Below are 21,045 nucleotides of genomic sequence, written 5' to 3'. Positions count from 1 at the left end.
GCAAGGATCACTATAGTAACTTGTAGCTGCTATTTCATGGCTTTATGAAGCGTGTACAAGGGCAGTCCATAAATACATCCTCATGTATGTGCTCCCTCTTACAGCTTTGAACCTCACAAGGCAGTAAGAAAGATGCATTCAATCTCATACAGTTACACTAAGTAAACACATTGGTAGATACAACGCTGCTTTATTATGTATGCTATGCCTGCTTTCTAAGTGGCTTTGATTGACATTTTCCATATCCGTAAAGGTCACGGAGATTAAAAACGAATTACATGTGACATTGATTAGCTGAGGATTGACAGAAAAACTGCTATGCTATGGTGAATGACCTTTTGTTGTTTGAGATTTCTCAAAAAGGATGCAATAAATTTTTTTAAAAAAGAGCAGCAACACAAGTTGCATCCACAGTTTTTAACCGACACGTCTCCAACTCTGCCTGTACCGTGACTGACGCTAATATAATTTCCATCGGATAATACATGACGGACACATTTGTTTGAGCACAAATTTCCAAAAGAAAAATGGATTTTTAAATACTTACAAGAGCTGGCATTTACAATCAGAAATCTACACAAATGGACAGGGACAGACACATAGGCAGACATACTGCAGGTTAACATGCAGAAACAAACAACTTGAACATTGACTGTGATAGTTAAGAACCATACAGTATGTTCGATGATGTATTTGTGTGTAACTTTTAAGTCCTTCTCTTTTATCCGAGCGACCGAGCGACACTGAACGAGCTTTATTCAGTCCTTGTGTCTGTTGGGCTTTGGCTCGGGGCTGGGCTACATTACCGCCCACAGAGAGAAGAACTTCAAAGACGGCTTGGGGGCTTTTTTCCCCCTCAATACAGCCAATGAAACTTTTGCCTATTAAATTAAGCTCAAGTTACAAGGGCTTGCTCTAATTGGCTGCATCCGTTTGTTAATCTTTAATCTCTTGCTGACATCTTTAAGCCCTCTTTCTTCTTTGCGAGCCTTTCAGTTTTATTATCTCTCAACTACCCCATTCAGTCACCAAAATCACAATCAATCTGTCCAAGATGTATGTCCTGCCACGACATAAAAGGTCTGATAACTAAACTTATAAAATTATAACTTGTAACAGAGGAATTGTTGAATGTTGAAAGACAAATATTTGCGTGACGTTGTACTTTCTTTTCTGTGTCTCGGTTGGATTTGATATTGGCCTCATCAGCGAGGACATCTCCTCTGTCTCCTGCCATGATGCGCAGGCTAATTTGTGCATTGCACAGCCTTGTACCATAATAATTTAGGTCTGCCATTAAAACAATTTCTTACTGATATGCACTCATGATGAAAAAATACAGAGTTTGTAGGACTTGAATCTGCACGGAGATGTACTGTTGCATCTTTCTGGCACAGATTCAGCACATTGTTGCCCTCGGCTAACAAGATCTTCTGACAAGCGAGCAATTATTCGTTTCAGCCAACATGTTGACACACTCCCTGAAAAAATATGTTTCGAATCATCAAGTAAGCCATTGTTTGCATCATTTCTAAACAAAGCTATGCCTTTTTATAATTTTACATATGAGACTAAAGGGTCATTAGCAGCAGCAATACTTTTTCTGTGTATGCATTACCAGGAGGGCTTCTAACAGACATAAGAAAAACTGATAAATCAGGTTTGGTGGGGAAATGTGAGCATGAACAGTTTGCTTATAAAACTGTGCTTGATAAATGAGTACCGACTAATGCAGACGATCAAATGGCACCCAATTATCAGCTCTCGTGACATCGCTACTATCTACGAGGTAGTCGATTCCTTATCGTTCCATGACAAATCTTAATTCCTTTGCTACATTAACACAAATGCTTTTTGTTTTAAAACTGATTACTTTCGCTACATTTACGGAGCAGTAAATCTCATCAGTGTCAGTGAACCACAGCATTCACTCTACGTAGCGCCTACTTGGGCAGCCCGCAGATAAAATCACTCGGTTTCAACTTGGGTGAATCTTGAAGGTCTAATTAAAATTTCTGGCCACACACCTGTCTGAGTTGTGTGCGCTGCAGTATAGGGACGCTTCTCTGTGTGCAGCCGGCTGGCTAGCATCTACTGATAGCATGTGAGGCATTTAGGGACCATCTGTTGGTTATAGCTATAGAAAACAGCCTGGGTTACACGATCCCCCTCTAAAGCGCATGAAAACAAAATGTGTAATGTCATTTTCTTTTTCTTAAAAGTCATTTTATGAAATTGCCATCAACAAAAACTGTTGTTCAGGAGTAGATATTAAAGTCAATGTATTGTACTGATACTGAACATTTTTGAATGATTTCATTGGTCCATGAACATTTCTTGGTCCAACTTCTTTCCTCTCTTCTTTCTTTTCCAACTTTCTGTTTTACTTTGTCCTCTGAGCAACTGTTTTTCTTCTTCCTCTCTTTGGTCTTCCGCTTTTTGTTTGCTTCTTTTTCCTAGCTCTTGCTCGCTCTCTCTCTCTCTCGCTGTCTCTCATTTCCTCTTTGTATTCCCCTCCTTGTGTTTCTCTGTATTTTCTCCTCATGTTTGTACCCCTTTCTCCCGACATCTCTGTCTCTTCACCTTCCATGTTTCTCCCTCCAAGAACAGACAGTTGAGTCTCAGCTTTCTGTACAACCAGCTGTTCCTAAACCGGGGATTAAATGATTCACTTACAGTCACATTTTAATCCTCGTTGTCACGCTCTCACACATACAAACATGCAAATTAGGACAGATTTTCCTCCCCAAGTGTCTGGGAAATGACATTCACACCTCCAGCTGAATGGAATCTGAGTGTCAAAATTAGCACATCCATCAGAAATGGACTGCATTCTTTCAACAGGTCAGACTTGTGTCCCATTATGAGCACATTGTGTCTGCGGCAGAGCAAAATACTTCGAGGTGAAGTGATTGATTGTTTCAGCAGTGTGGCGCCTGTGCCATCTGCTTGCAAAATAGTGTGTTGGAGACTGACTGACTCTCATTGTCACCTTTTCCACCATTTTCTAACGTTTCTGTGCACTGCATCCGAAAAGTATTCACAGCGCTTCACTTTTTCCACATTTTGTTATGTTACAACCTTATTCCAAAATGGATTAAATTCATTTTTTTCCCTCAAAATTCTACACACAATACCCCATAATGACAAAGTGAAAAAAGTTTGTTTAAAATTTTTGCAAATCTATTAAAAATAAAGAACGAAAATATAACACGTACATAAGTATTCACAGCCTTCTCTCAATACTTTGTTGAAGCACTTGCTGTTGGCAGCAATTGCAGCCTCAAGTCTTTTTGAGTATGATGCTACAAGCTTGGCACACCTATTTTTGGGCAGTTTCTCCCATTCATGTTTTATGACTGAAGAGCTAAAGACGTAGAGGCATAAACCTAAGAACCTAACAATGAGACATTTGGTGGAAGAAACCCTGCAAAGGAACTCTAACTTACCCACACCACAACTCTACTCATTTTAATTTAATGATCCTTTGGTTGCTAAACTCGTGCTATTTTAGCGATAAACAAAAAGAAAACCAGACTGTTTTGGTCACTAAAAAACACAGGATGTGTTAATTCCTACTAATCTGTTGATTATTTTTTCCTTTGGTGTCCTCAAAGGGATGTAAGAGCTTATAATATACAGCATTCTTTTTGTACACCTACTTATAGAGGCTTTGTCACAGCTTTTTAGCAGAGGTGGTGCTGCTTGCCATATCCATTGAGGATCCCCTGGAAATATTATATAATACAGGCACAAATAGTGCTATATATATCAAGTGGGACAGAATAATTTGAGGTAAACAAAGAAAGTCATGGATGTAGGTGCATTCAACAACATAAGGCTTATTTTTTTTACTTTTTTTTTTTTTTTTACTTTCACTGATTAATTCCCCGATTTTTAAAAGGAGCAAGTGATTAAAGCCGGACTCTGGTGGATTTAATGTTCCCACACATCCAAAAGTTTATTTTTTTCCTCCTGCAGGAAGACATTGATCACTTCTGATTACAGCTAAAATTGCCCTATTGTGAAAAAGAACTCAAAATGTGTGTCTGGTAAAAGAAAGTGAAGAGAAAAATAGGGAGATAATACAAATGAGCTACACATATGTGACAGTTTAGCCTGATTGCCAGCAGACTATTCATACACAAAAGTAATTAACTGACACCTTTTAATGTGACTACTATTATACAAACTACACTCACCTGCCCACTTCACTAAGTACACCTGTTCAACTGCTCTAATATCTAATCCGCCAATCATTTTGCAGAAACTAGATGGATTTAGGCATGTAGACATGGTCAAGAAGATATGCTGAAGTTCAAACTAAGCATTACAATGAGGTTTCTCTGTGTACATAAGTCTCAGGATGAGTCTCAGGACGAGTCTCAAATTCTGCTGCAACAATCAGATGCTCAGGTCAGAATTTGGCATAAACAACATGAAAGTGTGGATCCATCCTTCTTTGTATTACCAAGTCAGGCTGCTGTTGTTAGTGTAATATTGTGCGGGATGTTTTCTTGGCACCGTGTGGTCCCCTTCGTACCAACTAAGCAACGGCCACTACTTTCAGCAGGATAACGAACCATGTCACAAAGCTCATATCATATCAGCTGGGTTTCTTGAACATGTACTCAAATGGCCTCCACAGTCACCATATCTCAAACCCGTAGAGCACTTTTAGGATGTGGTGGAGCAGGAGATTCACCTCATGAAGGTGAGGCCTATATATCTATAGTAACAGCGTGATGCTATCGTGTCAGTATGGACTAAAATCTCTGACCATCATGTTGTTGAATCCGTGCCGTGAAGAATCAAAGTAGTTCTGAAAGCAAAAGGAGGTCTAAAGACTACTAGCAAGGTGTGCCTAATAAAGTGGCCGGTGAGTAGCTCCATTAGTCATTTTGACAGAAAGAAAGATACAATTTTCTATTGGCAAAATAATTACACAACATTTACAAAACATAGTTTCAGTAAATGACTGAAACTCAAGGCAAAAGTGCTTCAGCAAAAACTATCCAGCTGTCTAACAAATGGTGGGAGTCGTAACATTTTATGAAAATGGGTCACTCCGTTTGTGGGGCAAGCGTGCTGAGAAGTAAATGTAAGTTCAGACACTGAAACTTTTTTTTGAGGCAGCATTAAGAGTTCAGCACTCTGGTCTGCCGTTTTTAAAATGAGATTTTGGTCACCAAAACACTACTCACAACTACTCGACTCATGATTGCCTCTGATTAAATTTCAGTGTTGCTGCCTGTTGAGCCGAGTGCAGCTATTAATACAAAATGCTCTCTTAAAATAAAATTGGCAATTCTCCATCTGCTTTCTTTCGCGCAGCAAAACAAAGCACAAATTCAGCATTCCTTTTGTTACACTAATGAAATAAACTCATTATACTCTTATCCAAATTGATAAATACCTACCTTAATCCAAACATTGAATAATAAAACTATTGAAGTCATTACAGGCCAGGTTTAGATTCTATTTGTTTAAGTGTCCAGGTAAATCAGAGGAAAATTTAGTCCTTGTGAGTTGCTTATGTATAAGCCCCACCTGGAGCATTTTAAACAAACTATTAACCCTGAACATGCATATTCATGGAAACATATAGAGGAGGAGAGCGAGGTCATACTCGGTCCAAAGCAGTGTGAGGACAGGTAAGTGAGGAAAATGCATTAAAGCAGGGGGATGATTCCTTGCCCTGGATTAATGCGCACTCTTTTTTTTTACCGCCTGGCAATCCAGCCTCAATTTTCTGTTTGATTAAACGTGTCGTTCAGGCTGCATGTCACCCCCAATTTCCCTCTCTTTCTATCCCCTCTATATTTTCCCTCTTTGATCTTATCTGTTCACACACATAAGACTAAATCCTGTATTTCTTAAGTCAATTGTGTTTACACTCAGGGTATGCCTTTGGAATGGTTTCAGGAGCTTCTCAGTCACACACACTTACGCAAGCTTTCATTCCTCCATCCTACATCATCCCAGTGTAATACTTTAGGTAAACCGTATAAGCTGGTGATATCAAATGGGAAGCGGTTACAACTGCTTTGAATAATGATAGCATCTTTGTGCATGCTGCGAACGCCCATGGATGTTCTGATGAAATTCAGTTGAAAGACATGTCCTCGTTGGAGAGCATTGGAGGCAGCAAAGGACAGCTTGATGTGAGACATTTGGATCTGTGTAAGATGTGTTTATTGGCTTATGTCTTTTAGATTAGATTTTCTTGAAAAATATTAAGATCTCTTGTGTAGTCAAAGCTATTTCTTAATTAAAAATAATGTTGGGGTCTTTTTGTTTGGTTTTTGTCTCATCGTTATCTGCACCTCGAGCTCTTTCCTCCTAGATGTCGATTCAAACTAGACTCTATTGGTCAGTAGAGAAGTTTGAAGTGGATATAAGAATATTTTTATTATTATGTGGTCTTAGACTTTTAGAAAATAATTTATAGCACCAGTTACGGTTAAAGTTTAAAAAAATGTTAATACAAATATTTAGCACCTATAATTATCTAAATGTATTTCTCTCCATGTGAAGTTACTGACCATGTCCGTTAGTAATGTTGCAAAATGAGCAAGTAATGTAACTTCTTAGTTTTAACATTCTGATTGCAGGGATCAGATATTACAATAGTGGATCAAAAAGTTCTAAGACGAGCAGCACTGTGACGTGCATGGATCATAACATTTATGAGTGAGTACTCAAGTTTCCTCGCTTGATTAACAACAGCACCTGAGTTACACGTTTTTGTGACCACATCGGCCATTTCTTAATGGAGTTGTGCAGAGGGTGCATGCGTGTCAAATTGTGTCAAACTCTGGAAATTGACAATGAAGGCCCATGAAATGCTTTCGAAAGCCTATTCTGAGGCTTTTTGAGCTGACATTTTCAATTGAAGATGGGCAGGAAGTCACTGTCCAAGACTGAAGAAGGCACATCAGGTCAGGAGGGCAACCAGCTTGGTTTTCTTTGACATTATCTGGGTTGTGCGCCATGCAGGGTAAGACTGTCAACACCAAGTTCAATTCTGACATTGAGGCATCTGAAGGAAAACAATTATCGCAAACCACCTGAACTGTAGTGTGAATAACAATGTGCCTGCTTACACATTGAAAAATTTAATTTCCTCTTCCTGAAAAAACACAATTATGTTTCCCCACCCTCCCTAATCACTGGATTTGGCTCTCTGTGACTTCCTTCTGTTCTCTAAAATTCTTGACAGAAAATCTGATGTATGCTCTCTGCTCAAGTTTTAGATCCATGCTACCATTGAACATGTGACTGGACTTGTCACAAAAACGTGTGTAATTCAGGTGCTGATGTTGAGCAAGCAACATAACTTGGAGGACCTACTCACAAAGGTTAAAGGTTGTCGCTTCACTTTCCAGGAGCCGTCTCTAAAAACCCTCATACGACAGATATTTGCTGAATACTAGCATATCAATTAAAATAATGGTCCATAATATCTGAATCATGCAGCTGTCGGCTAGTTTCTGAGGTGAATCAAGCCATTTTGGAGGAATTTCTATTCCGTTTTGTACAACTTGTAGCCTGTCTGTGTGTGGTTGTGTTCCGTATTTGCAGTACATCTCTTTTTGCCATTATTCTTTGAGTAGTTTTAAACTCCAATGGTTACACACAGCAGAATCTGTCAGTCAAGCTCTCTGCCTCGAATTCAGTTGGTTGTGACTTGAGGCTGCAATCACCTCCCAAACCGACTCTTTACTGTTCCTAAAGAGGTGAAACTATGTAGATAGTTAAACTGACAATTTGAAGTCCTCTAAGATGTATAATGTGTAAAATGGTAACATTTTCACACCATAGTGCTCAAAATTAAACTTTTTATACTACCTGAGGAAGACTGGCACATTTGCTACATCAGTGGCTCCAGGCTCTTTACAGCCCATTCTACACAGCCTGTTTACAGCCGGATTGTTGTGCCGATATTCCACCCCGGTGTTCTGTTTATGTGGTACAAACACAGAATGGCTTGGGGCATTGTTGTTTCGGCATTAAGCTGGCAGCGGAGGACCACACAACGCACCATGCTATCCCTTTGTAAAAGGTAGAGCCAGCATGGTGGGTGCAGACATTTGATGCTGTTGTTTTACACGTCATATTGGTCAGCAACTGCAATCACACATTGGTGCAGCATTATGCCGGTGTTGTAAAATAGAAAAGCTGGAGTAGTGAGGGGTCTTCTTTACAGCAGTATTAGGAGATCTCTGGTAGTTTTGCTCGAAAATACAAGTCATAAGCCCATTTTACACAGTCTTCACATTTTGTCAGCAGCGGTCAGAGCACCCAAGAGGCGAGAGGAAGCTTCATCCTTATTTGGCATTAATCAATTGACTTACATCATGGTATATCGAAACTTTTAATGCTCCAGTGTTCACTTTTCAAATAAATTCACAATACTCTCCCATCCTCATAGAACCGAACCTTTTAAAAAGTTCAAGAGGTTGGCCACAGATCTGACCTTGTCTTCAAGGTAATAAGGAACAATGTAAACACTATAATGGACTGTGCTACTTTGTGCCCCTCAGACAGTCAGCGAGGTTGTAGGGTTAAACGTCTCCCGGTGACTCATTTCCTGTTAGAGAGGCTGAAGATGAAGGAACTCAGCAGCTGTTCATCAGGGCTACACAGAGAGGTATTGTTGGATGGAGGAGGTCACATGCACTGATGCTAAACTGATTCTGCTCTGAGAGATGTTGCTGTGGTGACACCACAGTCACAGAGCTCATTATGTGTGTCTGTGCCGGCCTTACAATACAGGATCGAATTAGGATGTGATGTCACAGGTCCAACATTGGAAATAATTACATTATGAGCAGAGTTATAAGCAGAGCGTGAGACAAGATACTGCAGTAGTCTGGTGGTGGAATATTGTAGAAACTTTTATGACGGTACAGTTCATTTTAAGACTAAGCAGTGATCCTTTTTGAAACCTGCAGTATTTCTATGTGTAGGTCAAAGTTCAACAACAGTGACCTTTGACCGGTTAGTCTGCCAGAGAAAGTTGGAAGTCACACTAAAACAGACAACTTGTTTTTCAGTTCAGCAGCCATAAGAGTTTTAAATTAAAGTGAATGAAAGATGCGGCATGTTTGCTGAGGCTGGCACAGGTGTGAAAACGCCTTTGAGCTGGAGCTGGGTTTAAAATTTCGCAGTACTGGCAGTGATACCTTGACTTTGATACCGCTTCCTGAACAATACTAATTTTATAAAATATATTTTATAAAATCAAGGTTGCTAATCAATCAAGGTTGATTTCTGTCGCTACGGTTAACAGATGTTCCCTAAACCCCTCACATGCAAGTTATCATCTTTCCAATGTTCCCTAAATGCGTCACATAGAATCTATGGCTCGACGCTACACTTTACTATTGTTGCCTAAGCACCTTAAATGCTATCAGTAGATCCTGAATATCTGGCTGCACACATCGAATAATCCAGCTATACGCAAGTCCAACAAGTGTGTGGCCAAAAATGTGTTTAAAAAGAGTGAAATAAGGCATTTTTATGTAATATTTAACCAAGCTGAAACAGAGTGATTTTATATATGTGGGCGGGTTGCCCAAGAGAAGGCTACGTATGGCGAACGCTGTACTGGCTTATTGATGCTGGCGAAAGCTGCTCTTGTGTAAATGGAGCAAAAGTTATTTGTTTTAAAATGAAAACATGTTACTGTGGATTTGGCCAGGGTATCGAAATTTGGTTCTAAATGCCAAAGCATTTTTTAATAGTAAATAGTACTGAAGAAATTCAGTCGGTCCCATAAAAGTACTGAACTTTGGTAGCCAGCTCTACTGAGAGCTACCCAACTAAGCAGGGACATTTTAAAACACTGAAGAACTATAATGTGCATCAACCCATGTGTTTCCAGGTCATTGTCATAACGATCTCCATACACACAGATATGCCTGAACAGTCACAATTTACAAGGCTAAATCACTTCTGCTTCCTCTCTTGGATTAGCACACCAACTGCACACCACAGGCAAAATCTGGTAAGGAGTGAGACAAGACAGCTTGTTTACTTTGCAGAGGCTCAGCTTGTTAAACCTCCTGTTCAGTCCCCTCCTGCTCTTCATGATCACCTACACGACTGAACTCACAATTTAGATGTTCCTGTGTATATACTTCCATTTTAACATCTATCAACAACAGAGATAGTTATGAATGGAAATGGAAATGCTCAGTTTTGATGTGAGGAAGAAAGGCGGCTTAATGTTGGAAATGCCTGAAAGAGAGACAACAACAAAAAGATGCCTTTTTCTACTGAGCCAGCTTTTGTGGAGACCTGGGTCTCATAACAGGAAGTTGTTGAAGCCCTCCATTCCTTCCAGCTGGGAGGAGGGAGTGAGACATTTTTCATCCACAAAACACATGAAAGCAAAGTCACATGTGACCTAACAGATAAATATCTTTCCCGTAAAAATCACTCACTTGTCCTCTTCCATCTTTCTTCAAACTCACTCACCCTCACACACTGCCTTCTTGTCTCGACCCCCTACTGTTTCAAACGCTACCCCAATAACTGATGCATCAGCAGTTCAGCAATGCTTCAATTCTGCGTCAACATTAATCAAGGTCTCCTACACAAGAAGCGTAATTTTCTATTTCAACAGTATCTTTTCCTTTGCTTGAACAAGCAGCTCGATTGCAGGAGGACAATGAGCAGTTGTCTCACTTTGTTTTCTCCGTTCACACACAGTTAATTAGGCAACGGCTGTGTCATTTGGTGTCAGACTCTCATGTCCAACAAGCTCTCTGAGTAAATACTATAAATATGCCATGATAACCTATCGATACCACACTATAAATGACATAATGATGTGCAGAAAGACGTTGGCTTTGAGTTTGATAATTAGTGCTCTGCAAGTACTGTTTGTGGACCCAACTCTCTTCATGTCTGTGATTTTTTTATTTTTTTTATTTCATGAATCTGTTGCTTCGTTTCTCTAGACTTCACTTTATTGAAAGATTACAGGGACCAGGTTCAGAAATACTGAGATAAATTACCTTTCACACCCAGATACAGTAGCACAGACTGGGTGGATGTCAGACCTTCTAATACTGCAGGGCTCAATTATGTGTGCCATTGTGAGAGAGTAGAAAGGCAGAATGAGTGTGTGCAGTGAGAGTCATGTCCAGGAAGAACTATTGTTTCAATGTAGATTTAAATAAAAAGCTTGAATGTGTGTTTGTGCAACGTGCCCGCATGCACTCTGGGTTAATACCCACGTGTGTGCTTGCATACTTGTGTTAATGAGCTTTATCTTGCAGAGAACTGTGATCTAGTGGAGTAAAACTATGTCATCAACTATTGTAAATATACTTCTCGTCTGAATGTATGTGTGCGAGCTTGTGTTTGTAGAAGTGTTTGTGGAAATATCATTATCATTCTGTTGGAGACCGTTTTTCCTCCCCACTGTTGCTAAATTATGCTGACATGGGGATTTTTTAGGTGTCTCTCTATATACTGCAAGATATTAATGACATCATTTAGCATTACATAAATAAAACTAAATTGAAATTGAACTGAATATACTGCACAATGTCTGTCCATACATTATAGCAAGGGTCCAGCATGGGTTTCAAACTACCTGCTCGACATGGTTCTCCAAAGTTAAAAATGTATATTTACATCAATCCAGATTACAAGTTTAATTTGTTTTTAATCATTTTACTTTGGACTTCAAGTTTGGTCCTAAGTGGCAGAAATAGGTGAAGTTCTATTTTGTTAAGAATATAAGGGGGGTAGGCTCCAGTTCCCATGTAAACCTGTTCAGGATAAAGAGAGTATAGAGCATGGATGGATGGATATATAACAGGTATCAATACTCTTTGTATGTGTGTGCACATATATATACATATATAAACATTGAAACAATCCTTCTTAAAAGAATTGACCAACTAGTTGCCTCGGTTTTAGGATTCCCTCACCAAATGTGGTGTTCAGGTGATTTGAGTCTGACACCAGTAATATTGTGATACAGCACATTTCCTAGAAAGACAGTCGAGAAACAGTTAAATATTTATAAGAAATTAAGTTTTGTCAAATCTAGAGAAAGACACACGCAAGATGATAGTACTTCATCAGATTAATACAAAAATCCCGGGAATGGAATCCAAAAGACCCGGGGCATGTCTCAAAAGCAAGTTGCAGGCATTGATCAAGTGGTGGTCGTGCCACTTTTCACAAATAATTGTTGCTGGCAAGCTGCAGATAAATGTATGATGAGTAGTGTGCTTGTTTTAATTAGTGGAACTTTTCTAAATTAAAGTTATGTACAAATGTTTTGAAGCAGTCTGCTGATGTCCAACATGACTATTTATAACCAGAGATATCAAAAACAGAATAGCTACCTTGGTGTAAACAGTAAAATGTCTGACAGCTGACAGATTTCTATTGTCCCACAGTGTATATGATCTTATTATCCAACCAGCGGACCGAAGGTATAACTTAAAGAACACACAGTCAAGAGATTTGTTAAAAAAGGATACCACGCAGAGGAACAATGACAGCTCTTGCAGTAGGTGGTGCATCAGACAAATTTGGTTTAGGAAGCTGGCTAATTGTCCCACTGTGAAGTGCATGAGTGCAGGGTGTCTTCCATGAAGTATACAGGGATAAAAGTCATCTCATTGACAGTGATGAAGTGTTGTTTGGATTGATTACATACTGTGCTGCTGCTGGTATTGAAATGATACAGCTAAAGTGGAAAGTCATTTTTCACAGCACTGGAGGAACAAAAGTGGCATATTTCACACATCAAAGAGTTGATGAAAGTAATCCAGAATAAAGATTTAGTAATTCTCTCTAACGCTAGATGTTAAAACTAAAACAACTAAACAAGGAACGAGTTAAAGGACCGTTTAGATCACAGTGAGAAGCTGATTGAGAAAATGCTTTCAGGGCCTTGAGGGTGGAAATGTGTGATTTTGTGTGTTGTATTGCTGTGCTGAGATTTAGTTGTTACCAAGTTACCAACATGCTAATTGGTGAGCTTTAGCTATGTTTTGTTACCTGTGGATAAAGCTCAGGTATTTCTCCTGTTTCCAGCCTATGTGCTAAAAGCAAGGGACTCTTAACCCTTTTTCATGTGAGCTACTTTGCCAAAATGAAAGTGTCTGACAGCTACTCATGTTTAGTAACATTTATTCACATAGCTGAGCTCCACCCAAACCACCTTAATAAGCTTATTTGATGTGTGTGGGCGGCCTGCACAAGTAAATCTTGAGAACCCTGTCTAAAGTAAGCTTCATAATTACCATATAGACATGAGAGTATTATCAGTATTCTCATGTAACTCAAGAAAACAAATGTACCTTCCACCACACGTTTTGAATTGTCATAAAAGAACCATAAAAACTTTAAAAAGTGTTTGTTTAGTTAGCAGCAGTGTTCCAGATATTGAAGGGAAAATACAGGTGAAGAAGCCTTTGAAGCGCCAAAAAGTTGATGTGACATTATTATTACACTTTAGCAAAAACAAAGTCAATATATGAATATTTGAATTACTGCACATACAGGACAGCACTGAAAGCAAAGTGACGTCCTCAAATTTTGTCCGGAACATTTTTCATTGTTTTTATTTGGGAAGGTTTGAACACACCAATCAAAGTGAATGATAACATAGTAGGACTGCGCAGGTCGTTTGAGCAGCAAATGATCTAAGTGATATGGACCCCCTGGGCCTGAGCTGGGACACGGGGTCAAGCCCCCACGTCAGCAAGAATTTGCCTTGCTGAAGTCACTGAATACAAGCTTCAGTGCCGCAGCTAAGTTTGGTTTGTTTTTGAATGTGGGACTTGGTGCAGTTGTTTTAATTAAGTGCTGCCACTATTATCACAAATCTGATAAGAAATTAACAGTACAACTAATAATAATTGTATTTTATTTGTTTTTGTGTATATAGTTTGTGTGTGTGTGTATTTATTAATTGCTCTTGATTTTTTTCTAAAATAATTATTTGTATCTATCTTATTTTATTGTATACATATTTGTATTTTTTTTTTTATTATTATTACTATTATTATTGTGTGCACCTTTTTGTGTTTCTGTGCTCCTGTGATGACTAAATTTCCCCACTGGGAATAATAAAGTCTAACTCTAGTCTAAGTCTAATCATTATGGAATTTCAGACAGGAAGAGGATACAAAGTCTTGGCTGTGTGTTTGTTAAACCTGGACTTGATTGTGATGTTTACTGATCTTTATAGAAGTCCATCTCTTTTTTCATTTTGTTAAATTAACACTATTCAACACATCTTTCTATGAATCCATATAATTAGTTTCATAAAGAACATGCCAGATAACTTTCCCTAAGTGGTGCAGCTCTGTGCTTTTGTGTAAATGTTTACTTGAAGATCAGTATGTTTTGACTCATTTTGATTTCTTATCAGAGACCGTCCTGTTGTTGCTGATTATGTAAGAAGATGGTGCTTTATTCAATGAGACACTAATTACCAATTGGAGTTAATATGGAGTCCAATTTATTCATTGCTCTTATTTTTTTTCTAAAATAATTCATTTTATTTATCTTATTTTATTGTATACGTATTTGTAAAAAAAACAAAATGTCTTGTTGGTGTGCACCTTTTTGTGTTTCTATGCTGCTGTGATGACTAAATTTCCTTACTGTGGGATTAATAAAGTCAAAGTCGAAGTCTAATTACAATCTAGGCACATGACAACCAGACAAGGAGGTAGACTTTAAATTATACATTTATTTAAAAAGAACTTAATCTCTGGTAGTTTTCTTAAAATTATCATAAAGTCTCAAATTACTTATATTTGTCCACCATCTTTCTTGCAAATGCTCTTATTTTCCTGAGTATAAAACTATAACGACAGTGAAATAAAAATAATTCTGTTGCTTGAAGCAGCTGGTTGACCTCCACAGGATGTTCTCGACTTCTCCTTTTCAGAACTGGCATTAATAATAAAAAAAAAAAAAAAAAAGGAAGAGCCCACATTCTTATTTTATGCACAACACAACAGACCATCGCTGCAATTGTTCAGGTGAATGAATAAATTACAACGGTATCATCAAAGGCTTTGAAAAAGGTTTTTCATTTGGGATACAGTACAGCAGTACAAGACTGTAAGACATCTTTTTTTGTGTTTGTGTCTATGCTTAACTACAGTATGTAACTAAATGATGTATTAAAGAAGAGACAGTTGTCTGTCTGTCCTCTTGTGTTAATCAGAGACTTGGAAAGGATGGATGTTTTCAACATGCCAAATTCTCTGTTTTTCTGCCACACTGCACTCATTTGTTTCTCATCTTTATTTCAAGGGGTGAAGAAGCATCATTATTTGAGATAAATTCAAAATATGTAAACTGCGATATGTCTCCCTACTTTATTTGCACTGCTGTATTTTTAGAGCTGTTGTCTTGTCTGTTGTCGTGAGAGTAAACTAAGTTCATCGTCCTACTCAATTTTTTGTTTATCTATTTAAAGTTGGGGGACTTCAGTGCAGCCTTAATTTACACCATGCGTTACCTACTCATGGTAACATTCCTGTATATAATTTAGCAATTTTCAGCATGTTACTGAACTGGTTTGAAGATTTTACTGTTGCAGATTGCAGATAACAAGAAACGTGTTTTTCTTGACACTTCAAAGGCTAAAGAAAACACAGTCAGTAATAAAAGAAAATTAGTGTGCCGAATAGGCTTGAAGAGATTTTTGGACTGCTTTCTGCTCTTAGTTTTGTTTTTCAAGATTTTTGTTGAGGTGTCTCAACGCCTGCAGCAATATTTTTTTATTTTTCCCAGCTGTGTCTCGCGCCCTCATTTTCTTTTCACATTTACTATGCAGTCTGTCTACAGTGTGCTTAATTTTATTGTTTTTTTTTTATGTGAATACACTAAATACTAAAACCATGCTTGGAATCAGATCGTAATATGGATTTGGGACAAACTAACCATTTACAACAGACATGTTATTTGTCTAAAAGCCATTATCATCAACGTTCAACTTTCTCCTCAGGATACAGTAAGTTTAGCTAACCTGGAAAGTGATTTAAAATATGTTCAGTTGTTTGAACTCACGTTTTTTGCCCTTTCTGACACCTTTTTTGGATTAATAATGAGTACAATTCGACTGACTAACTGGAAAATGAACAGTGGTAACACCAACAAGACAATGTACATAGGGTGTTAATGGATGTACCACAGAAAAACTGTTAAAAACCACTGTTAAAAAATAAATGAGTAACTCTTTTACAAGGTGAATGGTAAAAATACTAAAAGTGTGGTTAGGTTTACATTACAAAAATTACAGGACCTTTGTAGTCACGGTTACATTAACTCGTCTGAACCCCACAACCCCACAAGGCTTGTTTTCTTTAAAAAAAAATGTTTTAAAAAAAGTCAAACTGTTTTGCCAACCCATCCATCCGACCTCCTCCCGACATGGCCCTGACTGCCTCTTAGCTAAAGGTTTTTGTCACTTAAATGTAAACATGTTATTTTGGGGGGTTTACAATGTAGTGACTCGTGTCGCCTCACATGACGGCTAGAGATCATGTAATAATACAAAGTAACTACAGCTCGTAATAAGCTGCTAGACCTACAAGATTACTTTTGAAATTTCATCTTGAAATTCTCCAAGGAAATTGTTGTTGTTTGTCATCCTCTGCGATGCTGCAGAGGGGCAGTTGAATTCCCCTGTAAATTTTTCCCAATTCCTCTGTGCAGAGGTCGAAGCCAAGGATGAGGAGGGAGGTAAATGATCAGGTAGCAGAGTGCTTCACTAAACCCAAGTCATTCCGTTAATGGGATTTTCCCAGTGTTGTCAGTACAGAAGGGATGCATCGCTATCGATCTGTGTCACTCACCTCTGATGAGTGCTGATCAAAAACCTATTTAAAACCTGACATCTCTTATTGGCCGTGTGATCATGAGGATGAGGAGGAGGCTGTAGTGGGGTGACGGAGACAAATGAAGGGACAAGGGACCAAAAGAGAAGATAAAGAAACTCCTTAGAGGTGAAAAAGAAAGAGAGAAGCAGCATTTGAGTTGCAGCTCAGATATTTCCATCAGATGGATATTTGAAAACCAATCAATGCAGTCTGCTGGGCTGCTTTGATTGGCAGCAACTTCCCTGATCTCAAATGTAAAAGGCGTTGCAGTGTTGCCAGTTACTGTATACACATGGATTCTAATTTTCAGCCTATAGGCATGGCAGTATGTATACTACATGTGTCAATCAAAGTGTGGGGATATAAAATATTTAAATAGATCATCACAACCATCACAATCCAATGTCCAACGTATAGTTCCAGCTACAGTAGAGAGAAGAAAATGGCAAGAATGGTGATGGTGGCTGACAAAGAGGATCAGCTTGCTTCTAATCAGACTACTTCAACTGCTCCAACTGTCTACCTCTATATTCAAGAATTGTTCTCACAGACGTGTACATGCACACAGAGGAACATATACACCGGCACATACTGTGAAGTAACACCTTAGGTATGCTACTTTAACACACAACTTGAACATACATACAGTATGTGCTCAGAGACGCAGTATCCACAGACAGTAAACATGAACAGGTGCCCAACCTTCTCGGAAGCTCTGGAGTCATTAAAATGTCTGGAATGAACTCCGTTGAACTCTGCGTCTACTGTTTCCCCTCCAGGACTGGCTGAGCAAGTTTGGCTACCTCCCTCCCCCTGACCCGGTGACTGGCCAGCTTCAGACCAAGGAGGCCCTGACCAAGGCCATCAAAGCCATGCAGAAGTTTGGAGGGCTGGAGGAGACTGGAGTCTTCGGTATATGGCTGAATTTGTTATAGAGTGGAGGCAAAATACACTGAAAAGCCAACGATATAATGCAATCCAATCACGCAAAGCACCAACTACAAGTGTTCTCCTTCTCCTTCTCCTTCTCCTTCTCCTTCTCCTTCTCCTTCTCCTTCTCCTTCTCCTTCTCCTTCTCCTTCTCCTTCTCCCTCTTCCTCTTCCTCTCCTTCTCCAGACCAAGCCACCCTGAGCCTCATGAAAACACCCAGATGTTCTCTGCCAGATGTGTCTGAGGCTGAAGGGACATCAGGGCGCAGGAAACGAAGCCCGACTCCTCAGAACAAATGGAATAAGAGACATCTGTCTTGGAGGTGGGGAACAAAATATGATGTCTACTATGCTGATACCAATTTAATAATATAGTACACATAGTAATACAGGGTCTGAACAATAGTTGCAGTAGGTTACATGATTTACTACTATTATATATAATGGGAGAATTGTGTGAAAATACTCATCCACAGAAAAAAGATCGTGGTCATATAATTTTGGTACAACAGCTTGTCCAGTTTTCAATTTGTGTATAACCAAAATGTGTAATGAGTGTCATTTTTAGCATTAAACTTGGATATTCAGCGCCTGCCATGGAGTCACTCTTAAGGCTGAGGGTGTTACAAATAGGGTCAAGTTAGCATTATGCTAAAGTCAGGATTAATGGTTACATACTGTCAGCTGATTACTGACTATGTAAATGACAATCATCTGTTTGACTTAAAAGTTTGTATTTCAGCTAAATGTATTTTTTTTCAAATGGAGATCAGTGCTGCAGTTCTGTACCGATTCAGTCCAGTATATCACATCAGTACAGTTCGTCAGCATTCCCACCATTTCCCAACCCATCTGTGCATCCTTTGATAGATTAGATCACAGCACTCTTCCTCCAGCCGGATATCATCTGCTCTCTAGATCAATTCAAGCTCAAAGAGAGGGCATTTCATAAAAGTAGCATTCTGATTAGAGAAACCTTTAAAATAAACCATCAACAAACAAGTTTGTCCTCTCAGAAGATGTGCGGAGCTTCCTCAGGATTCCTCATTAATTTTTTTAAATGAAGCGTTTCCTCAGTGTTGCAGCAAGGTACAGAAAGTTCATGAAAAGATTTGATGTACATTCATTAAAACCCACCAACAGAACATTAAGAAGTCTAACCATGCAGCTAGAATATAATTAAAGGAATATGCCACTAAAATTCGATGTTACATCAATCAAAACTCTCCTCCATCTTAAAAGGCTTTCTTAATTAGAGTGGATTCAAATGATGACCCAGAGACACAGCAAATATAAACTGTAAAAACCAACAAACTCGTGTAAATTTAACTTCTGAAAAGCTAAATTAACTCATACCCATCTCGCCTCGACATGCGGAAGTTTATGCCGCAGTAGTGCTTTGCAAAGTTTCTGGAGTTGTCTTAAATTGTGATGCTCGTTTTGCAGTAAATGATTACTGCATGATTTTGTAGTAAATCATGAAAAGCATTGACTCCAACATGTCTAAACATACCTTTCTCTGCAAGAAGCCACATCCGACCTTTTCAGAGTAACCTTTGAAGTGATGAGTGTGTGATTCGGCACGGGTAGTGTTGGAGAAATGATTTGTTGTTATATTGTAAATAACATTAAAACTTATGGCGGTACCAGCTACAAGCCAAACCACAGCCACAGTGGTCGCCCAGTTGTCTACTGCAGTGTCACCACATACGAGCTACTGGTGGGAACAGGAACTAGAAATGTTGTTTCACTACACTGAGGACAACAGAAACACTTCAAAGAGCTCAAATTGACCTCCCGTCATGGTCTCAATAAATGAGCTCCGTGCTATCCTTCCTGCTCATCCTACACATTACTTCCTGCTACCTGCCCCCTGACCAGTTTGTATTAGACCTGCCATCTTCATGTTTGACGACCAATCATTAGTAGATATACTACATTAAAACCTATGCGTATTCATTAGGGACGGCTATTAGGGGTGTTCCATATCACATCATTCACAATAATACGGGTATCATTTTTAATAAAATAACAAAAAAACAAAAAAAATCATATGACAATGGCCATATTCTGACCTGCTGATGCAACGACGCCATACTATTGTGCAACGTAACCGTAGGAGACATGTTCGCAGCTTCTCCAGCAACAAGCATGGCTGGAAACTTCTGTACACTACAGGTTTTCAGCTCAGTGTGAAAGTTGAATCGATGGTCGCGCCATTTCTCCTCTACCCTCTTTGTGCGCTTCACAAAGGGCGGCTCTGCTCGCGCTCGACACACACAGAGCAAATTAGAAGCTTAGGTGAACGATTCACATCGTTTCGTTACTCCGAGTGAAATACAAGTGCAACAGAAGCACCATTAATAGACAACCGTTGACCTCAAGTTCCAGAAAATCAGGCCAAAAACTTCTTCTAATCTGACAACAGTGGCGAGGAGGTAATTAGAAGCTCTGCTGCTGATCATGGTAGTCGCCCTGGCAGAGCAGCAGCTCTCCTGCCGATACATCTACGACCTCCCAGTGCTCTATACAGAGTCTGAATCTTACCAACTTACAGTTGTTGTTTACAAACTAAAGAACGAAGAGATATTTTTTTTTTCTAAGATTTGAACACAAACTGATGCTGTATGTTGACATATAAAACTCTGATGTTGTTGAAATTGCATAATAAATCATAATAACAAAAAAAAGACTAATATGAATTCAAATATGTTTCAGCATTTTGTCAGATCATCAGGAATATCGTTATCGCAAAAATACCCAGACATATCGGGATATTATTCATATCGCCCAACCCTAATGGGCATTATAAGCAAAAATACTCAATAATATTTGCTGGGAACTAAACGGCTATTATTCAAAAACACACACAACCGTTCGCCGCCGCCGCCCACACACACACACACACACACACACACACACACACACACACACACACACACACACACACACACACACACACAGAGAGAGAGAGAGAGAGAGAGCGAAAGAGACTCAACAAACACCATCATACTAAAAAAAAAAAAAAAGCTATCATCTGTGAGAGGCTCAACACATCAAACATCAAACTTATTTCATCTGGTGACAAAGTTAGCAACTGATTGTTGATCTGTGGATGGACAGTCTGCTCAGTGCTTTGCCATAGCTTTGGTAGACTTAAGATTTGTTAGATTTAGTTGAATAAACTATTTGAACTTTTATTTTTTAATGACTATTCAAAAATTATGATTCATCC

At 38.9% G+C, this 21,045-nt stretch overlaps 1 protein-coding gene across 1 annotated transcript in view; it reads left to right on the top strand.

Annotated features, from left to right (window-relative positions):
• Positions 1-21,045, top strand: part of LOC138624130 (matrix metalloproteinase-17-like) — a 64,543-nt gene that overhangs the window by 7,896 nt on the left and 35,602 nt on the right. The window contains exons 2-3 of the mRNA XM_069704082.1: positions 17,660-17,792; positions 17,998-18,133. Coding sequence (XP_069560183.1) covers positions 17,660-17,792; positions 17,998-18,133 — 269 coding nt within the window. The remainder of the gene's footprint in view (positions 1-17,659; positions 17,793-17,997; positions 18,134-21,045) is intronic.

The sequence above is a fragment of the Brachyistius frenatus genome, unplaced genomic scaffold, assembly GCF_029030835.1.
Source record: "Brachyistius frenatus isolate BFR_SWC_R1_liver_20210118 unplaced genomic scaffold, ASM2903083v1 Contig_3, whole genome shotgun sequence".
In the NCBI taxonomy this organism is placed as follows: domain Eukaryota; kingdom Metazoa; phylum Chordata; class Actinopteri; family Embiotocidae; genus Brachyistius; species Brachyistius frenatus.
This window is presented reverse-complemented; position numbering and strand designations above follow the sequence as displayed.